General features: G+C 31.4%; 2 protein-coding genes across 2 annotated transcripts in view; one reads left to right on the top strand and one right to left on the bottom strand.

Annotated features, from left to right (window-relative positions):
- Flo2 (Flotillin 2) overlaps nt 1-17,659 on the top strand; it is a 255,373-nt gene that overhangs the window by 92,754 nt on the left and 144,960 nt on the right. The window lies entirely within an intron of this gene.
- LOC113395525 (glucose dehydrogenase [FAD, quinone]) lies at nt 249-16,257 on the bottom strand. Its single transcript, XM_026633121.2, has 5 exons — nt 16,156-16,257; nt 15,087-15,343; nt 2,671-3,167; nt 2,181-2,326; nt 249-1,961 (listed from the first exon to the last, which is right to left on the bottom strand). The coding sequence occupies exons 3-5, from the start codon at nt 2,921-2,923 to the stop codon at nt 504-506; spliced, it is 1,857 nt and encodes a 618-aa protein (XP_026488906.2). The 5' UTR covers nt 2,924-3,167; nt 15,087-15,343; nt 16,156-16,257; the 3' UTR covers nt 249-503.

Raw genomic sequence — 17,659 nt, 5'->3', positions numbered from 1 at the left:
GTGCAATAAGCGAACGCTGACGTTCATTATTAAAATTTGGCGCGGGAATGAGATGAGTAAAATGAACATTTGGCATTATTTGAGACGAAAGAAAATAAAAAATAAAAAATGTAATTGAGAGTGAATGCCTTAATTTTTTGTAAACTTAATACAGTCTTGTGATAAGTGATAAGCACTATTTAATAAATATAAATCTTTAATTTTCTATAGGACTATCAAGACAGCTTTTAGTAACTTTATAACAAAATATGCTTTAAGTATCGACTATAACGAAAACATAGACACAGGTATGGCACTTAATTCAATAATCCAAGTTATAATTAAAAGATTTATAACGATATGTTTATCTTGGAAACCTATAAATGACAAACTAAATTTACGTCTTTATGATAGTACTATATCGATATTCTTATTTCTAAATGATTTTGGTTTAAATTCTGGTAACTAATCATATAGTATTATTGTACAATATATTTACAAGTTCCTAGTATTTATTACTTTCGTCATCTTTTCCGCTTAGACCAATCTTCTTTTATCATGTCAGAGCCTTTCTCTCCGATCATTATAACAGCCGCATTGGTGTTCCCACTAACTATAGTTGGCATTATACTGGCATCTATAACTCTCAGTCCTTCAATACCATGCACACGTAGTCTAGGATCAACTACAGCGTCTCGGTCCCACGAGGGTCCCATTTTTGTCGTTCCACACTGATGGTATATTGTCATACTAATTGTCCTAACTTGGCATTCAATGTATTCATCCGACATAAACTTTAGATGTTTACAGTTCGGCAGTGGTTTCATATATAGTCTCGATCCGAACTGCTTAAATGGAGATGCATTTGCCACTTGAAGGGCTATTTTAATACCTTCGACTAGTCGATTAACATCTAAACGGTCTTCATGATATCGCGGATTCATTACTGGGTAGTCAAATGGATTGGAACTCTTCAACCTTACATATCCCCGAGTGTTTGGACGTAATAAAAGAGGCATAATAGTCCAGGCATCTTTGTTTGCTATCGGTTTGTATACTGTGTCATACACTTCATCAGTGAGACCTAAAATTTTTCTTACAATTTGACCGTTGTCTGAAGAAAATGATGCGGGTGCCATGTGAAATTGTATATCAGGCCATAAGCCGGAGGTATTTGCGTATTTAGTATTAACGAAGGCTATTCCTTCCAACCCGCCTAATGTTGTCATCGGTCCTCCTTCGTTGACAACATAATTCATCGTGACAGGAAATGCTTGAAAACGATTTTGAACAATCGCTACTGGTTTGTCGACTAGAAAAGTTAAGCCTCCTACCCCCACGTGATCTTGCAAATTTTCTCCTACAGGCAAATCTTTCAAGACTCTTATTCCGACATTCTTTAAGTGATCCCTTGGTCCAACACCAGATAACATTAAAAGTTGCGGACTGTTGATCGCCCCGGCAGATAATATAACTTCTTTTCGGGCATACACTACCCTTTTGACGCCATGTTTTACATATTCTACACCGTAGGCTTTCATTGTTATAGGATTAATTAAAACTCTTGTGGCTTGTGTGTTGAGAGATATGTCAAGATTCCTACGTGTCCTCACAGGTCTTAAAAAGGCTTTGGCTGTGCTGCATCTTGAGCCTCGTCTTATTGTGCCTTGTGCTATCATGAAACCAGTTTGATATTCTCCATTAATATCTCTGTTTTCATATCCAATTTCGACGCCAGATTCTACAAAAGCAGCAACTAAAGGAGTCCTCCATGGAGCTTCTTGAACAGTTAAATAGCCACCTCGGCCGTGATACTTAGTTTTAGCTAAATAAGGATTTCTATTATCTTCAGATTTTATAAAGTACTTAAGCACATCTCGGTACGCCCAGCCTGGATTTCCAAAAGATTCCCACTGATCGAAGTCATAACGGTTTCCTCTTACATAAATCATATAGTTGAGGACGCTGGATCCACCAAGCACCTGTAACATTTAAAATGTAGCGATGAGTTTTCTTTTACTCCAAATAAAATAACAATTTAATTAAAACAAAGTAATTTATCTGATTTTACTTCAGTAATTTCATTAATAAACCTAAACTTTATACAATTTTACAAAGATCAATGCAACAATGCTCCTGGCAGTAACACAGAATTTCACAATGATTGTCAGTCATCAACCCAAATAAACTAATCATATTACCTTCCCTCGCGGCCAACTGCACCTATGTTTCTTAAAACCTAAGCAGGCGTATGAGGTTGGTTCGGTCTTGTATTGCCAGTCCAACTTCGTTAGTTGTAAGTAGCCCGCTAACGAAGGGACGTCGGTGATCTCGTTTTCATCTGGTCCTGGAGATTAGGAATTAACTTGTAATTTTTAATATTAATATTGTAAAGGTTAGTTAGATTATAAGGTTAATGACTTCATTAAAAGGACGATGCTAGTTTCCTTAAAAAAAATGAGTGGTGTAGTAAACTTTTACGTACTTTTTAAGATAATCTTTGTATTATTATGATTGTAGCCTACTATGCTATGAAGGTTTAGCTTGTTTTAACCACAATAAGGCTTTGTACTGTTTCAGTAGCTACCACCACCTTATTATTTTAATCAGTTAATATCAACACTTTGTATGTGTTCCAGTTTGAAGCGTGAGTAAGCCAGTGTGAGTCTATTAGTGTTAAATGTAACTTACCACTTTCAAGTAGTAACAAATTCCAGTCCTTGACTTCTGTTAATCGGTTCGCTACGACTGCGCCCGCAGAGCCTCCTCCAACAACTATGAAATCATATTCCATCCTCGGTTCCTTGTCCAGAACTCTAGCTTCGGGGTCGTATGAATTATAGTTATGATATGTGAATGCTCCCAATAAAAGCGGTATAAGCCATAAACCCGTTACGCTTACAGTCTTTAATGCTGTCGATGCTAAAAGTACGGTAATACCCATTTTGTCTTCTAGCTTGGCTTGTTATTTTGGTCGTTGTTATCGTTTTTTCTTATCTTCTAATGATATAATTTTATGTTGCGATGCTTTGGTTTTGTTTGAGTTTAAGCGATTGAGAAGATTTTTGTTTCGATCTGGTGGTTTACATTTGCGCATAACCTTCTTTGTTCCGTGAAGCGATAGTTGACTCTGCGACATATTACCAGTCGCAGTTTCGACTTGATGATACGTATTTTGGGTGTTGTATCTGAAATTATGAAAATGTTATTTTTAATATAGTAACGAACACTTAACAAAAAATAATATGCTTTTTCTTCTGTTACAGGTATGAAATGCATCACAACTGTTTATAATAGTGCATACGAGTTGCATAATGTATCATCTTCGGTTCCGGGGCATAAAAAATAATATTCGTAATAGTCTTCATTTATTCATAAATTGTATATGAAAGATAATAATTTATTTTTTATTTCTCTTTATTCGTTTAATATAAAATTCTCAATCAAGGAAGTTACTAAATCAAGAAATGACCCTCCGTCTCTGATTTTTTTCGGCTAAAAAATTTATTTACTATGTAAAGAATGGTTTAACATAGATAAACCGTTTGATTAGGAACTTTACAGTTTAACATTAAAGATAATTATACAATAAAGTGAGTAATTTTTTTGCTCTGAAATCTTAGAGCAAACATCAATGTTGATAGAAGTTTGATTAAAACAAACCTCCAATTCCACATATTTAATTTCAAGATCTTTAATAATCAAAGGTATTTTTGTGATTTATGCGAAGTCTGCGAATTGTCTGGTTATTGTCTGGTATCGGAATACATAACTTAATAAATATATATTTATAGTATTTAATATACCAGGGCTATTAGCAAATCGCATGGAATAAAATGAATCTGTTATCGATATTCTTTTCTCATTGGAGTAGCATACAGTACCCATTATCAAATGTTATTATCACGAGGAAATGTAATAGTAATATATAATGGTAATCTTTATTATATTAACAATTATTATTTAAACGCATATTAGAAAGTAGTGTTATAAAACAATAACTTTTATGTAATTCGCCCCTCAATGGAATAACAGACCAGTAGTGTGAAGAGAGAGATAGATCCATGGGCACAATGCAGGTTTGAAAGAGACGGCATGGTCGCCTATTTCCTTGTTATACGGAAGATATGATCTATTTCTAGTCTCGTGAAAGTGATCTTGGAATATATATAATTTATATATATTTATGTTTAATTTAAAATATTTTATTCGATTATGTTACTATTAAGGTAGATTTAAAAAATGGTTCGTTGTAATGGTCTTTCTTATATTTCAGTTCTTTCTGGAAATTATTGCTTGACGTGTAGCTAAGCATAAGTTAGTTGCGTTTGTGATCAATTATACGGTGTTAATGATTATTTTGTGGGACAATATATATTTTTACTTGGTACCAGATTCCAGAAAATGTAAAGAAATATGTAATTGTAAAATGTTAAAAAAAATATATTTTTTGTGTGTTTTTGTGATACGATCGACACCAGGCCGTTTCAAATAATATTAATATGCATGGTAAACAACCTGCTCTTTCGTCGGTTCTTCCCATGCTTGAGATATTTTTTTCTGAAACGGTGGAAGATTCTTGACAATAAGCAAGTAAGTGCTAGAATAGAAGCATTAATGCAGCATGTTGAACTAGGATTTTGACATTTAAAACAATTATTTTGTTAATATCATATTATTTCCAAACACAGTATAGGTATCTAGACATTTCGAAAACTAAAACTTTGGAATTTTAAAAATTTACATATTTCGCTAGAACACTTAGCAGTTAAAAAATGTTTACAAATTGTATTATTGAGAATAAATCGTTGAGTAACTGGAGAGAAGCATAGAGTCACCCATTCTCCGGGTGTCGTGAGGAAGACACGAAGATTATTACGAACAATTCGTCGTTATATATGTGTGCGTATTTCTGCGTTTTATTTAGTATAGCTCTTATATCAATATCATTGGATAGGATACGGTCTATAGGAACAGAGACGTGTATTATATATTGTATGGTAAATAATGATAAACAAAACTTGTATATGCTTTCTTATTTCTCACATTATGTACTTATACGTTTATAGTAAAGACTCTTTAGTATAAAATAATATTGATTACATTATCTATCCTAATATTATAAAGTTACAAATGTTGTTTGTTTGAACGCGCTAATATAAAAATCTTTATGTCCGATTAAAAAATTTAATTATAAAGGCACAGACTATATAACATCACACTACCTGCCAGTAACTTTTAGTTATTAAATTTGACTAATAAGTAGAAAGGGAGGTCAAAATTTTAAGAGTCAGCCAAGCAGTTCACTTACTGAAATATCTACATAGTAATAGTCTGCTTTTTCCAATTTTTTTATTAACGCTCGAGAACTATTGTTTTCGATATGTACTTTGGCAAAGTTCCGTCCCATTCATATAGACTGCGGACTATATTTAATTGGACATTGTTAATTTTGTTATTTGAAGCGTATATTTAGGCATTACTGAAGTCGACGTTTATTTCATTTTTTTTACTTTTTCTCTGACCTATTATACCATCGTTTGAAACAAATGCACTTGACACAGTTGCTTGAGCGAGAGCATTTGTTAACGACTGTCTCTGACGTCATCACTAACTATATCAGTTTATGACTTTATTTGAGTTTTGGTTAAAATGCAGATTAAATAAATGTATATTCGTGGTTTTTCGATTTTCACACTTAAAATAAGTCACGTAGTTAAATATCATGGGTCTGTAACCGCATGATGAATTAATAAAACCAGCGTCACGCTCTGATTAAGTCGAGTACAGACAATAAGAATATTGTTCTTGTGTTTTGGGTAACTTGTGTGTAACCTGTTTAACCAGATGTAAACTTCATTCTAAACATTGTTAAGATATTACAAAACAAATTGAAGTTATATATACACTAATATACATATATACTCGTTAAGTTTGTTAATATTTATGAAATTGAAGAGTTTTTTGTTTGTGTGTTCGTTTGTTTGGACGGGCTTATCTCGGCATTTTTTTTATTTAAAAAAAGGTAGCAGACTTGTTCACGCTTCCCACAGGATAGTAAGTGGATGACCACTATAGTGCCAATATGGGTGGATATCCACCCATAGACATTGGCATATATGAAATATCAAGCATCCCATACATGGTAAACATGTCAACAATCAAAGTTACTAAGATAGGAGTGACGGAATAGAGAGTGCAACTGTGTGTGCGCCCACACTTGTGCACTATAACGTGTCCTGCGTATCAAGCTGGCCTGGTCTGGTCTCATCAACATCATATGTTATAATGTAAATTGTTTCTGTCCATCACAATGTAATAGGTTACAGGCGATGTAACTTCACAGTAAACTGCGGGGGCGGAGTAGTCCATTTAACGTGGGTGCAATAGCGCTTAGCAAATATTTACACATAAACTTGATAATGCAGAGATTGGACTTGCATGCCAATTTTGTAACTGTGTCAAATATATTATTCATTCGAAACACACAGAGAACATGGCTTAACAAAAAGATGAATATCCTTGAAAGTTCAATGAACGTCTAGACGAATTCATTGAAACATATCTGAGGGACATATCTATCTAGTAATTTTACTTATGAATAGTAAGACTACTTATCAATAGTTTGTCTAAATACAATACTTTTTTAAATTTGGTTTTGATGAGAATATATGTTTAAATTGGTAAGTGGTCACCACCAAATCCAGGATGGATGGGCACTTCAAGAAATATAAAACGTTGGGAATTAAGGTTTCATCTCCTTTGTGTCTATAGTTTTTTTAGGATCAATAAACTTGTACTCAAAATTTTAACGTTATTCAAAAATTACGGTTTCACAACAAATCAAATCAAATGAAAATATACTTTATTCAAGTAGACTTTTATAAGCACTTTTGAATCGTCCGTTAACAAACTAATAAACGAAGCTGCCGCCGGTTCGGAATGTAGATTCTACCGAGGAGAACCGGCAAGAAACACAGTAGTTACTCTTTTCCAACATTTTAAAATACAGTTAAGTACAATTATATATGTAAGCAATATATCCTGCCTAGAAGTCAACAAGCATTAACTCCACGCTTTTTTATCATCTGTATAATATTGAATTGAATAATATGCAACGTTTAAGTAATGTCTTTTCTGTTTGCTCAAGCAACATTGTAACAAAACAATTTTATTTTTTACATATATGTCTCAAAACGTGCTCAACTAGTTAGCAAGTTGCAAATAAGTTGCACCAGCGCCAGCTTAGCTTATTGGTAAACAAACCTTATATAAGAGACGGTCCGAATTGATAAATCTGTGCCATTAGGTGAAGGTCGTATCTCGAACTTTCGATTGCTTTACATACGTATATAATGAGCTTCTTTCTCAATATAAGCAATAAATTATTCATACATATTGTTCTATATGCTTTCTCTCTTTTGGTAATATTTTTTTTTAGCATTTTCTGGGACCTCAATTAAATGTTTGAAAACCCCTTGGACTGTTTGATTTTTTCTTTTTTTTTCGTGTTATTATTATTTATTTTTTTTCATTTGGATTTTCATAAAAAAAGTGAAAAGAAAAGGGGATTGCTTTTTCTTTTAACCGGATTTTCAATGGAGTTACATTTTACAACTGCAGTGTTACGAGTCGATTCGTCGACAAGTCAGAATAATATCTAAATTATTATCGGCAGAAATACAGGAGTTGCATTTCGTGTATATATTAGTATATGTATGTATGCATGTGTATCGTAACCCGAATTCTGTATATGTTTAACGCCGGGTGAAGGCCGCAACAGCTATTACTTTCACTCTTACGTAGTTGAACCAACTTCCCGGCTCGGTGACGAGTGATGTCATACGGCGACCTTCAGAGTTAGGTAATTTAAGGTAGGTCGAAATTGATCAATTTATTACAATCATTGCTAATTCATAAAATATATTATGACTTTTCTTCGTATAATCTGATTGTGCGATTTTCGCTTGATGAAATCAGATATTATGGTAGAGCGAAACTATTTTGATTTTTAAATTGAATTGTCTCAATAGTAGAGTTTTGAAAGTATCGGGTCTCGAGACATCTCAGAGTTAAAGTCCCCGGATTTACAGACTTTCTCGATAATTGTTTTGGGTTAGTAATATTTATCGTCATCGTTTTAATAACACCGAATATTACGTTTATTGAATCTGAAATAAAATTCCCACATTTAGGAGTAATTAGAAATCTAATACTAAATACTAGAGACACAAGACGTCCTGGTGATTTCAAACCCTACAATAGTAATAGGTATTAAAAATTGCTCTTTATATTTGTGATTAGCGTCAATCCAGACACATACTTATTTCTTAATGTGAAGTTGAAGTTACTTGGCGAAAAAATTTGAATTGGTTTCTAAAGGCCGGCCCAAGAGTTTAACATAAAGCCTCGGAATCTTTGCCTAAAGCTAACCAACGCTGTTATTTCTTTGTGTAAGATTATATAACGCAGACTGTAATTAGTGGGAGGATGACATCAGACAGAGTTAACGCGAACATTTTATTTAGGCATTCGCGAAATACTCAAGTAGACTGACGACATAGTTATCTGTGGCTTGTGATTTTCTCATTTTATTATGCTATTGTGCACAAGTCACATGTCGAATGCTCAACGCATACAGCCTAGATATTATTCGATTTGATGTTTAATATGCAACGTATTCCTTTATATCGTTTGTAAATTATACCAATTTTAAAATGCTGATGGGTTTGTTTGAACACGCTTATCTCAGGATCTGCTGGATTTATTAAGACACATGAAGATTCAAAATTGCTTTTATGAGTTTACTTGAATAAAGAATGTTTCGATTTTGGTTTTATGATTGACAATAAATTTGTATAAGATTGGAAGAATTAGTCAGAAAGTTTTGTATAATTTGTACTAAATTTGATATGACCCGACAGCGTCGAGATTACACGAAACAGCTAGAAAAATAATATCAAGAATATTTCAAAATAATATCAAGTTAATAACATAACTACCGTGAAAGTGAATTCGACCTTCAATTAATAAGCTAAATGCTGGCAGATCGCCTTCATTTCGATACTGCATTATTTTGCAAGTGGTTACATAACTAATGACCGACGTTTTGTAACTAAAGGATTCGCGGTCGAGTCACGTTTTATAAATTGCACTTTTATAGATGTACTAACTTAACGATGAATATTTAGAAGAGAGTTATGTATGATGTTTAGTGTGATGTGTGATTCTGGCTGCGTTGAATAAAGCAATCACTACAGACTAATGGGCTACATATACTGGTGAGTCAATTTTTATATGCCTAATGTTCTACTTGTTTGTATTATTTTGTGCAAAGTGCACTTTATATGTGCATTATATATGTTTTAAATAAACATGTTTTTATTTAATTAATAGTAATCGTCTCTACTATCAAAGCATTCCCAAATTAACATAAATTATACCATAAGTAAAAATTAAATTAAATATTGTCTATGTATTTTATTAATAATACACGTGTAGTTACAGATATGTACATTTCAACCTCGGCCACGACATTGCGTTCAGTCGATCTGACCGACGTGCTACACACCAGCAAAGAACCTTGGTGCTTCCTTACTACATTCATTCATACCGATTGCAATAACAGTTTAATCTAATATTATATAAATATATTATTTTTATTTTTAGTAACTTTGTTTATGCTGTCTACTGTATAAATACTGTATTTATTATATAATACGGATATCTTCTGACGGTTGCACATTTAACCTTAAAGGATTCCTTTCTTAAATGTTATATCATAATCAACAATGGAATAGATTATTATATAAGTATTCTAAATCAAAAACAAAATTTTCTTTATTAAAGTAGGTTCATAAAAGCACTTTTGAATCGTAATGTTACAGTGTTGAATTAAATGTAAAACTTCAACCGATTCGGAAAGTAGATTCTGCCGAGAAGGACCGGGAAGAAATCAAAATTTTATTTTTATTTTTGTTTTATTTCACAAATTTTATTTATTTTATGATGTCTACAAAACAAAATGACAATCAAAATATATATATGGTTACATTTTACATGATGTAAACACGACATGCGTTTAATATTAAGTACTAATTAGCGTCGACTCCATGACAGCAGCAGAGACCGAGCAATTTTATTTTTTTGTTTAATATGTGTTATTTAGATGTTCGAAAATTAAAAAAGAATGAAGTGAGCGAGTGAGCTCAGCTTAGGTAGACAAAGCTGGAGTGATCACTTGACCCTATTCGGTTATTTTACGTAAAACTACAAAATAGAAGAGCTCGAATTGGCACTATTACATAATATCAATTGGATCCACTTTCCAGAAGTAGGATTATATTTGCATAACCAATCAAGCCTATAAACGATTTCATGCTAAGGGCACTAATTTGCACAATTCATCGGAATGTAGTTCGCTAAGTAAATAACTCGCAATCAAATGTTATGTAAAAGTAAGTTATTGATGTGAAGGGTTTATTTACGTGACGTAACAACACGCGGTGCTTTATGGTAATCAGTAACACCGAGAAATAAGTAATAGGTAAAGAAAATGTGAACTTTTAAGTAATTTATTTTCTGTTACTTATTTGGAAATAAATAAATCGTAATGTAAAAAGAGACCGTAATTCAATTGGATTTTTTTATTATATTTTAAAGTAGTTATTTTTTTTTTTAAATCTGAAGCTATAGTTATGAATAATAGTAATATTTATAAACAGCAAACCGATAATTAAATACCAAAAGGGCTCGGCTAAACTAGTTGTTGCTAGACGATTTATTCTGTGCAAAACAGTCATGTACTTTAATATACAGTGTGATGCAATGTAAAAATACTCTATGATGTTTCAAATACTTGTGACCACTTGGCTCACGACAGGTTGACGTACTTTTGACGATTAGTAACGCATTTTTTTCGTTACTTAGACACGTATACCTTTATCCGTGAATCCAAATCGGTTCATCCGTTTAAGAACTACGGTGCCTCAGATAAACACACAAATAATTACGTTAATTTGATATTATTAACTTATAACTATTTTTGTATGATATTTCACGCCTACCTTTGACATTAATAAGCACAGTCACTGGTTAATTTTCCCTATTTAAAATACCATCAAATTTAAGAAGTGTTTCGTCTAGAGGAGCTTTTTAACTTTTATTCATATTCATTTCGTCATAGTTAAGTAATTTGAGAATATTTGTCTAATCTCGTTGTGAATTTGCAGTCGACTTCCGTATGTTTGTATGTTTAACAGTTTGCGTAATGTATGACTAAATGTTTCTGTACATATAGAATATGACCGACATACTAACTTATAAAGGTCATGTAAATAATCGATACATTATTGAACCGTTGAGTATTTGTTAAAACTTAACATTTTCGATTTGATATTTTGTAACAAATGTTACATCGAAATATTTCGTAGACTGGAAAAATGTAACAAATTGTTCAGGAACTGCTAAGTAATTTAAAAAAAAATATTTAAATACATTAATCGTATCGCAACAAAAATAGTATTTATACGTTTGGATAGAATGCAAAGCTGTGAAAGCGTCACTAAAAAGGCCACAACTACACGCACACAAGTACAATGACATATTTTGTTGTAACTGTCGCGCACACTAAAATAAAATTGGCTCGTTTGTTTTCTTTTTTTTTCGTAGTGTGATATATATATATAAAATTAAACCAAGCTTATTCCATTGCTTATTTGGCAAGAGGAATAAAGACCTATAACTCGATAGGAATAAATAAAGTTATGTTAAACAACAAGAACTCCTTTTACTGCATAATATAGATATTGGCAAACCGCAAATATACAAATCTAAGGTTTGTTTATCTTTACTTATTTTGTTAGCTAGGTTATATAAAGGCGGTTTTAAACTATATCAGAGTAATGGACTTTTTAATTGCAAGCTATCAATCATAAATAATCACTAATAATAAAAATGAAAACAGTAATACTTTACTGTATTTCTTGAAGCAGTGGTTCGTAGCATTTTGGAGCCAGGGAACTCTCAATTTGGATAACTTATTGCACAGAACACTAATGACTATTAAATAGGGATGTTCATAGTAATTTAATATTTTCTTTTGAAAAATATTTATATCGCGTCCTAATTCTCATGTTTGAAGTTGTTTTGCGAAGTTTTCCGTGGACCAAAGGTTGCGAGCTACTGTCGTAGATTAATGTGCTGATGTTACTTTCTTTCATTCCAAGGCATGTTAAGACTATCTCACTTCGACTGCTAGATTTTATTTGAATACTAAATAATCTTGATAACAATACGAACCCATTAATACGAAAGTTGCAATAATGAACGTTATTGCGTGTATAATAAATTTACTTTTAGCTTAATATTGTTACTTATGATTAGATTATAACGAAATTGATCTATTTCGTCATTGCTATTTTATTTTGTATTATTTGCACCGTATTCTTCGTTCAACTCACAGTTGTCTGGACGAGAGCCTTTTTGCATTATGTGCAACCATTGCGGAATTTGTGCAAATAAATAAATAATTAGGTAAATAAATTCAATTATGTTTATAATAAAACAAATTATAATTTAGCAAATATCGTACTATATACATATTAGTGTCTTTGATCTAAATTCAAAAATACATAAATTAAAAAAAATAACATTCCATAAACACAAGCGCTTGTCGTATAACGTATCGGAGCTGTGCAAAGGTTTATGTCACCATGTTGCGTAAAGCATTACCTTACTTCCCCTATGATCTTACGCAAGCTGTAGTGGGATCTTTCTGGAACTTTGCGGCTGAAGAGCACCGACAATATTTGAATGAAAAACAATTATCTCTATGTTTTATTGCATACTACAATATCATATTTTGTATTCAATAATTATGCATAATGTATCAAATGTAATGTAAGAGGATTTTAACGAGAATTAATAAATTATAAATGAAATCATACGAGGCGTCTGTGATGCCTCTATTGCTATTTCTATAAATATGGCTATGAATAATGTGTATCAGTAAGAAAATCCTTTGATATGCCTTATTGCTTATGACAACTATAATTTGTTTACAATATGAGTACAATGAACTTTATTTGAATTTAAATTGATACTTACTTTAGACTGTTTCTCACTAGTATTATTGATCGGATTTAATTTTAATGAGAGTAGGATAAATTTAAATGACTATGTTTAGAAAGAGTCTTTATAACAGCCATGCTTCGGAAGTAGATCTGGACCTCTCTACACGTAAACATACAGATATACACTAATATTGACAGGAATTGTTTCGAGAAATGGAATCAGATTGTATAAAAGTTATATTATTTTATAAAAAACTGATATTAATTTAATTTCGATCATAAAAAGGTATTAATAGTCTTCATTCCTCACCTTGATTGATTAATTGTAACGAATATGCACATATTTATGTGATATGATATTGACATGATATATATATTTTTTTGTAAATAACAAAAGTAAACAATATTTAATCAATTTGGGATAAACAAAATAATACGATGAGTTATGAATTTTTTTAAAAAAAAAATTTTGAAACGAAAACGAAATATTAAAGATCACATACTCGTATATACATATTTAGGTACCAATTGTAGGATTTCTGTGGCAATAGGTTTTGAAATTTTCAAAAATGTCTTCTTCACCAAAACCTTTTCGGGGCAATTGCGCCTGTAGATAATTACGAAAGGGATTGAACTTCCGTATTTGGGCATAGTTACGTCACACGCCACAAGAGCTAAGATGGCCCATTGATCAGAAAACGTAAACATTAACCGGAGTTTGCGGTTTTCGGAATAAGACATTGTTAGGATGAAAAATTACACCACATATTCACAAAACTGTATTGGAGCATCGTAGTGGGATAAGCTCTAAACTTTCTCCTCAAGATAAACAGAGGCCTATGGTTAGTATTGGAACAATTACGGGCTGATTTTTTTTACGTCACACACGAGTCTCATTAGTCCTATTGGCCATTACGTAAATATTGCATTGAAGAGTGATTCACGTATGAAACACAATGCACCGAATCAAATTCTCTTACATCGATATACAGGTAAATACGTCTGATGCAACTGTGTCGAATCTAGTATTTTTGCGTAATATCAACCTGCTACATATTATATTTTAGGTGATAATTAATATAAATCCTTACAACGAATACTTAATAGTAACTAAAAAGGTTTCGTCGCGTCGATTCTAACATTTGGAGCCTGAAGAAATGTATGCAATATTTCGACATTGAAAAAAATAAATGTGAATTCTTATATAATATGATTTAAGCTATTTTTTGTTGCAATACATAATTTGAATAATTTTACTCTAATGTCACTCTTGTCCTCAATGTTGTCAGAGCTTGGCAGGTTAATTTCGTATCCGATGATGAAAAATTTGAATTGTATATAACAAGTGACATTGGCACACAGAACGTAAAAGCAATTATGTTTAATGTAATTATAATAATTTAATAGGTCAATGCTCGCTATGAAATAACATTAAAAACACATTAAATCTGGCTGCTAAAGATTTGATTGACGAACACGTGGACGAAGTTTCTCTAACTTTTTTATTTATGACCTATTCATTTATTATAAAAGTAAACATAAGGAATATCTTTCTGTATAAGATAATATAAATTCTGTTAGTATTCGTTGATTTTCTTACATATAATTTTTTTTTTTTGTTATAATTATTATATGTGCTCGATTGATGCAAAAGAGAAAATATTAAGTTTCTAATCGTTTCATCAAATTCAATACTGTAAAATAACGATTCAAGGCCTATCCTACCTAGTTAAAAACATCTTTTGATTTTGACCTTAAGTACAAGTTGTGTATTTAAATGTGAAGGAGAAGGATTACATTTGTTGCGGTTTTTTAAATTTTACTGTCCATCTAGAACTTGAAGAAAAACATTATACGCATCGAAAATTTAAGTCGGAATGTTTTAAGATTTTTATATTCCCGTAAGCACCGTAATGATATTATCTCCGAATTTAACAACATGGCGTTTTTTTCCTCTTTTACTGGAAGTGGTTTCGATAATAGTATATCATTCACTTATTACAAATGTCTTTCAAGTCATTTAACGATACTTACAATCATTGCTGATGTTTCTTTCAACACAGCTTACACAATCACTTTCAGTAACTATGTCTCGTTTTAATGTTTCTCAGGTCACTGTAGCACCAGAGATCCTTTCTAATTAGAATTCCTTCGTCTGGACTCACTAATGACAATGTCAATTATACCTCACTGTTTACATTCGAGAGTTATTATTATTGTTCTGTATGTTTTGTTGTCGCGTTTTCTCTCACGATTTTTCTTAATGTACGTCGGATCAGCTTCATCTGCGTCTGTTACATCAATCCCAGAAACGTTATATAGATCAAGATATATATCGATAAAACTGTTATGTAAATCTTCGAATATAAAAGGGACATGTTTAATGATTATATCAATGATAGTTTAAATCGAATAATTGCATAAAATGCTTACAAACAAATAAAGTTATACAACATCTTAAGACGGATTATAAGTAATGATCGGTCTTTTGATTAAATTGTCGGTTAGAAGGTAATAAAGTGAAGATGATTATTTTACTTTTAAATAGATTTTGATTGTCATGTTATTTAACAAGTGCTTTTTATATTTAATATCAATTGAACGCATTCTTAAATTGGTCATTAATGGATGTTATTGATATTACAATTAGTTTTTCTGTACTGAATATAAAATTAATTTATGACTAGTATGTCTTGATTTTATATTTAAAAAAATCACTGTAAACAAGTTCGCATGCAGTATCCAGAATTTATGTAATACCTCGCTAGTTAAAGTTACGTTAGATTAGGTAAGGTTACACGACTAAATCGGATTTAAAACTAAACGGTTATAACAATTGTTTTAATGAAATCCGACATTTATAAAGATAACGGCTTTGTCGATAACTAACGTCGGCGTTTGTAATATTTATTATTATTATTTAAAAAAGATCTGAACAATTTGTTTATAATATTTTCTGGGATTTAAAAAACACTGTCACTCCCAATTCTATCGTACGTATTTAAAAAAAAATGAAAGAGTTTGGACTCAAATTAATTTATATTTAAAAAAGTTTGTTTTTTAAAAATAAATTAAATTAATTAAAATTAATTTCGATACTAACGATCGATAAAATAAACTTTTTGAATAATGTCGATGTTCGCGGCAACTGCGCGACGCGACTCCGCGTGGTTGACTGGCGTTGCGCGCGCGCCGATGCTGTAATCGCCGTGGGGTTACAGGTAAATCGTAATATGTGTTACGAGGTGCCTTATGTCTATGTGGGTCGCCGTATTTGTAGGGTTGAACCTGACGTATGTCACGATTCGCATGCGTTTTGCAATGGATTGATTAACTTTAACAACTATGATAATTAAAGCGATTAGATTATGTCATATATAAACTTTTTGGTTTATTGAATTGAATACTTAACAATTGTAGGATAACTGGTTACAATAATTTCAATAAAGTTGTGCCCACTTAATATTTTATTATAACATTTATTTGTGACGTAACTTATGTTATTTAAGTAAATACGTAACTTTAATCAATTGTACTTAATGAACAGTAATTAATTTAATTTTTAATGTTTTATTTTAAATATTCGAATTTATTTACGCTTTGCATTTTTTTTTCTATATTATCATATAATTTATGTTGAAAAAGTAAACGCAACACGATCGATAGCAATGAATACACAGATAAAATATATTGTGCCAAATCCTTGACATGTGTTTCAAATAAAAAAACCCGCACTCTAGTTTAGATGTCGTTCAAGAAATTCATGACGAAAGCGCGAATATAAATATTAAAAAATGTAAAATTCAAGTGAAAATACAGACCATTTTTATTTTTTACATTTTAACTTTAATTTTATAGTCGATAACGTGATTTTGAATATATTGTGTGTCTATGGCATTTTATATATTCTTTTAATGATATAAAGATTGGTACAGTGAGTGAAAACTTTGAATTTTTTAATATTTAATATATTAAGATATGATAAAAACATAAAATACTTTTTATTTCTTCTAATTATAGGTAACTTGTAATTATAGTTTTTTTTTTAACATGAGAAGTCTTAAAACAAGAAGACCCACTGATCATCCTAAGCGATATTTTCTGCCTTCACGTAATAAAATGTTAAACAAACAAGACTTAAGGTTTAATAAATTTGTCCTGTGTGATGTCACAGTACAATTTCAATTAAATAATTCCATGCATAGCATGGCGTATAGCATAGCTTGCACGTATTGTTTTATTTCCAGAAAGCAATAGTGCTTTCTGGAAATAAAACAATACGTGCAAGCACATTAGATATGGAAAGGCCAAACAAAATGTATTGATATGTCTGGATATTTGTGTAAACTTAGGAAAATATAACGGAAGAAATTAGAAAATAGAAAGTATAAATTAAGGCTTAAGGTTCAGACGACTAATCGAACCAACGACGGATGGTTTCGATTTGTTAATAATGAAATAGCGGTCATAGCTTCAGCTCTTTCTTCCTGTTTATAAGTTTTATAAATAAATAAATAAATTTTGGACAACATCACATACATTACTCTGATCCCAATGTAAGTAGCTAAAGCACTTGTGTTATGGAAAATCAGAAGTAACGACGGTAC

Source organism: Vanessa tameamea, chromosome 21, assembly GCF_037043105.1.
Source record: "Vanessa tameamea isolate UH-Manoa-2023 chromosome 21, ilVanTame1 primary haplotype, whole genome shotgun sequence".
Classification (NCBI taxonomy): domain Eukaryota; kingdom Metazoa; phylum Arthropoda; class Insecta; order Lepidoptera; family Nymphalidae; genus Vanessa; species Vanessa tameamea.
Note: the sequence above shows the minus strand (reverse complement) of the source record. Positions and strands in the feature narration are given on the sequence as shown.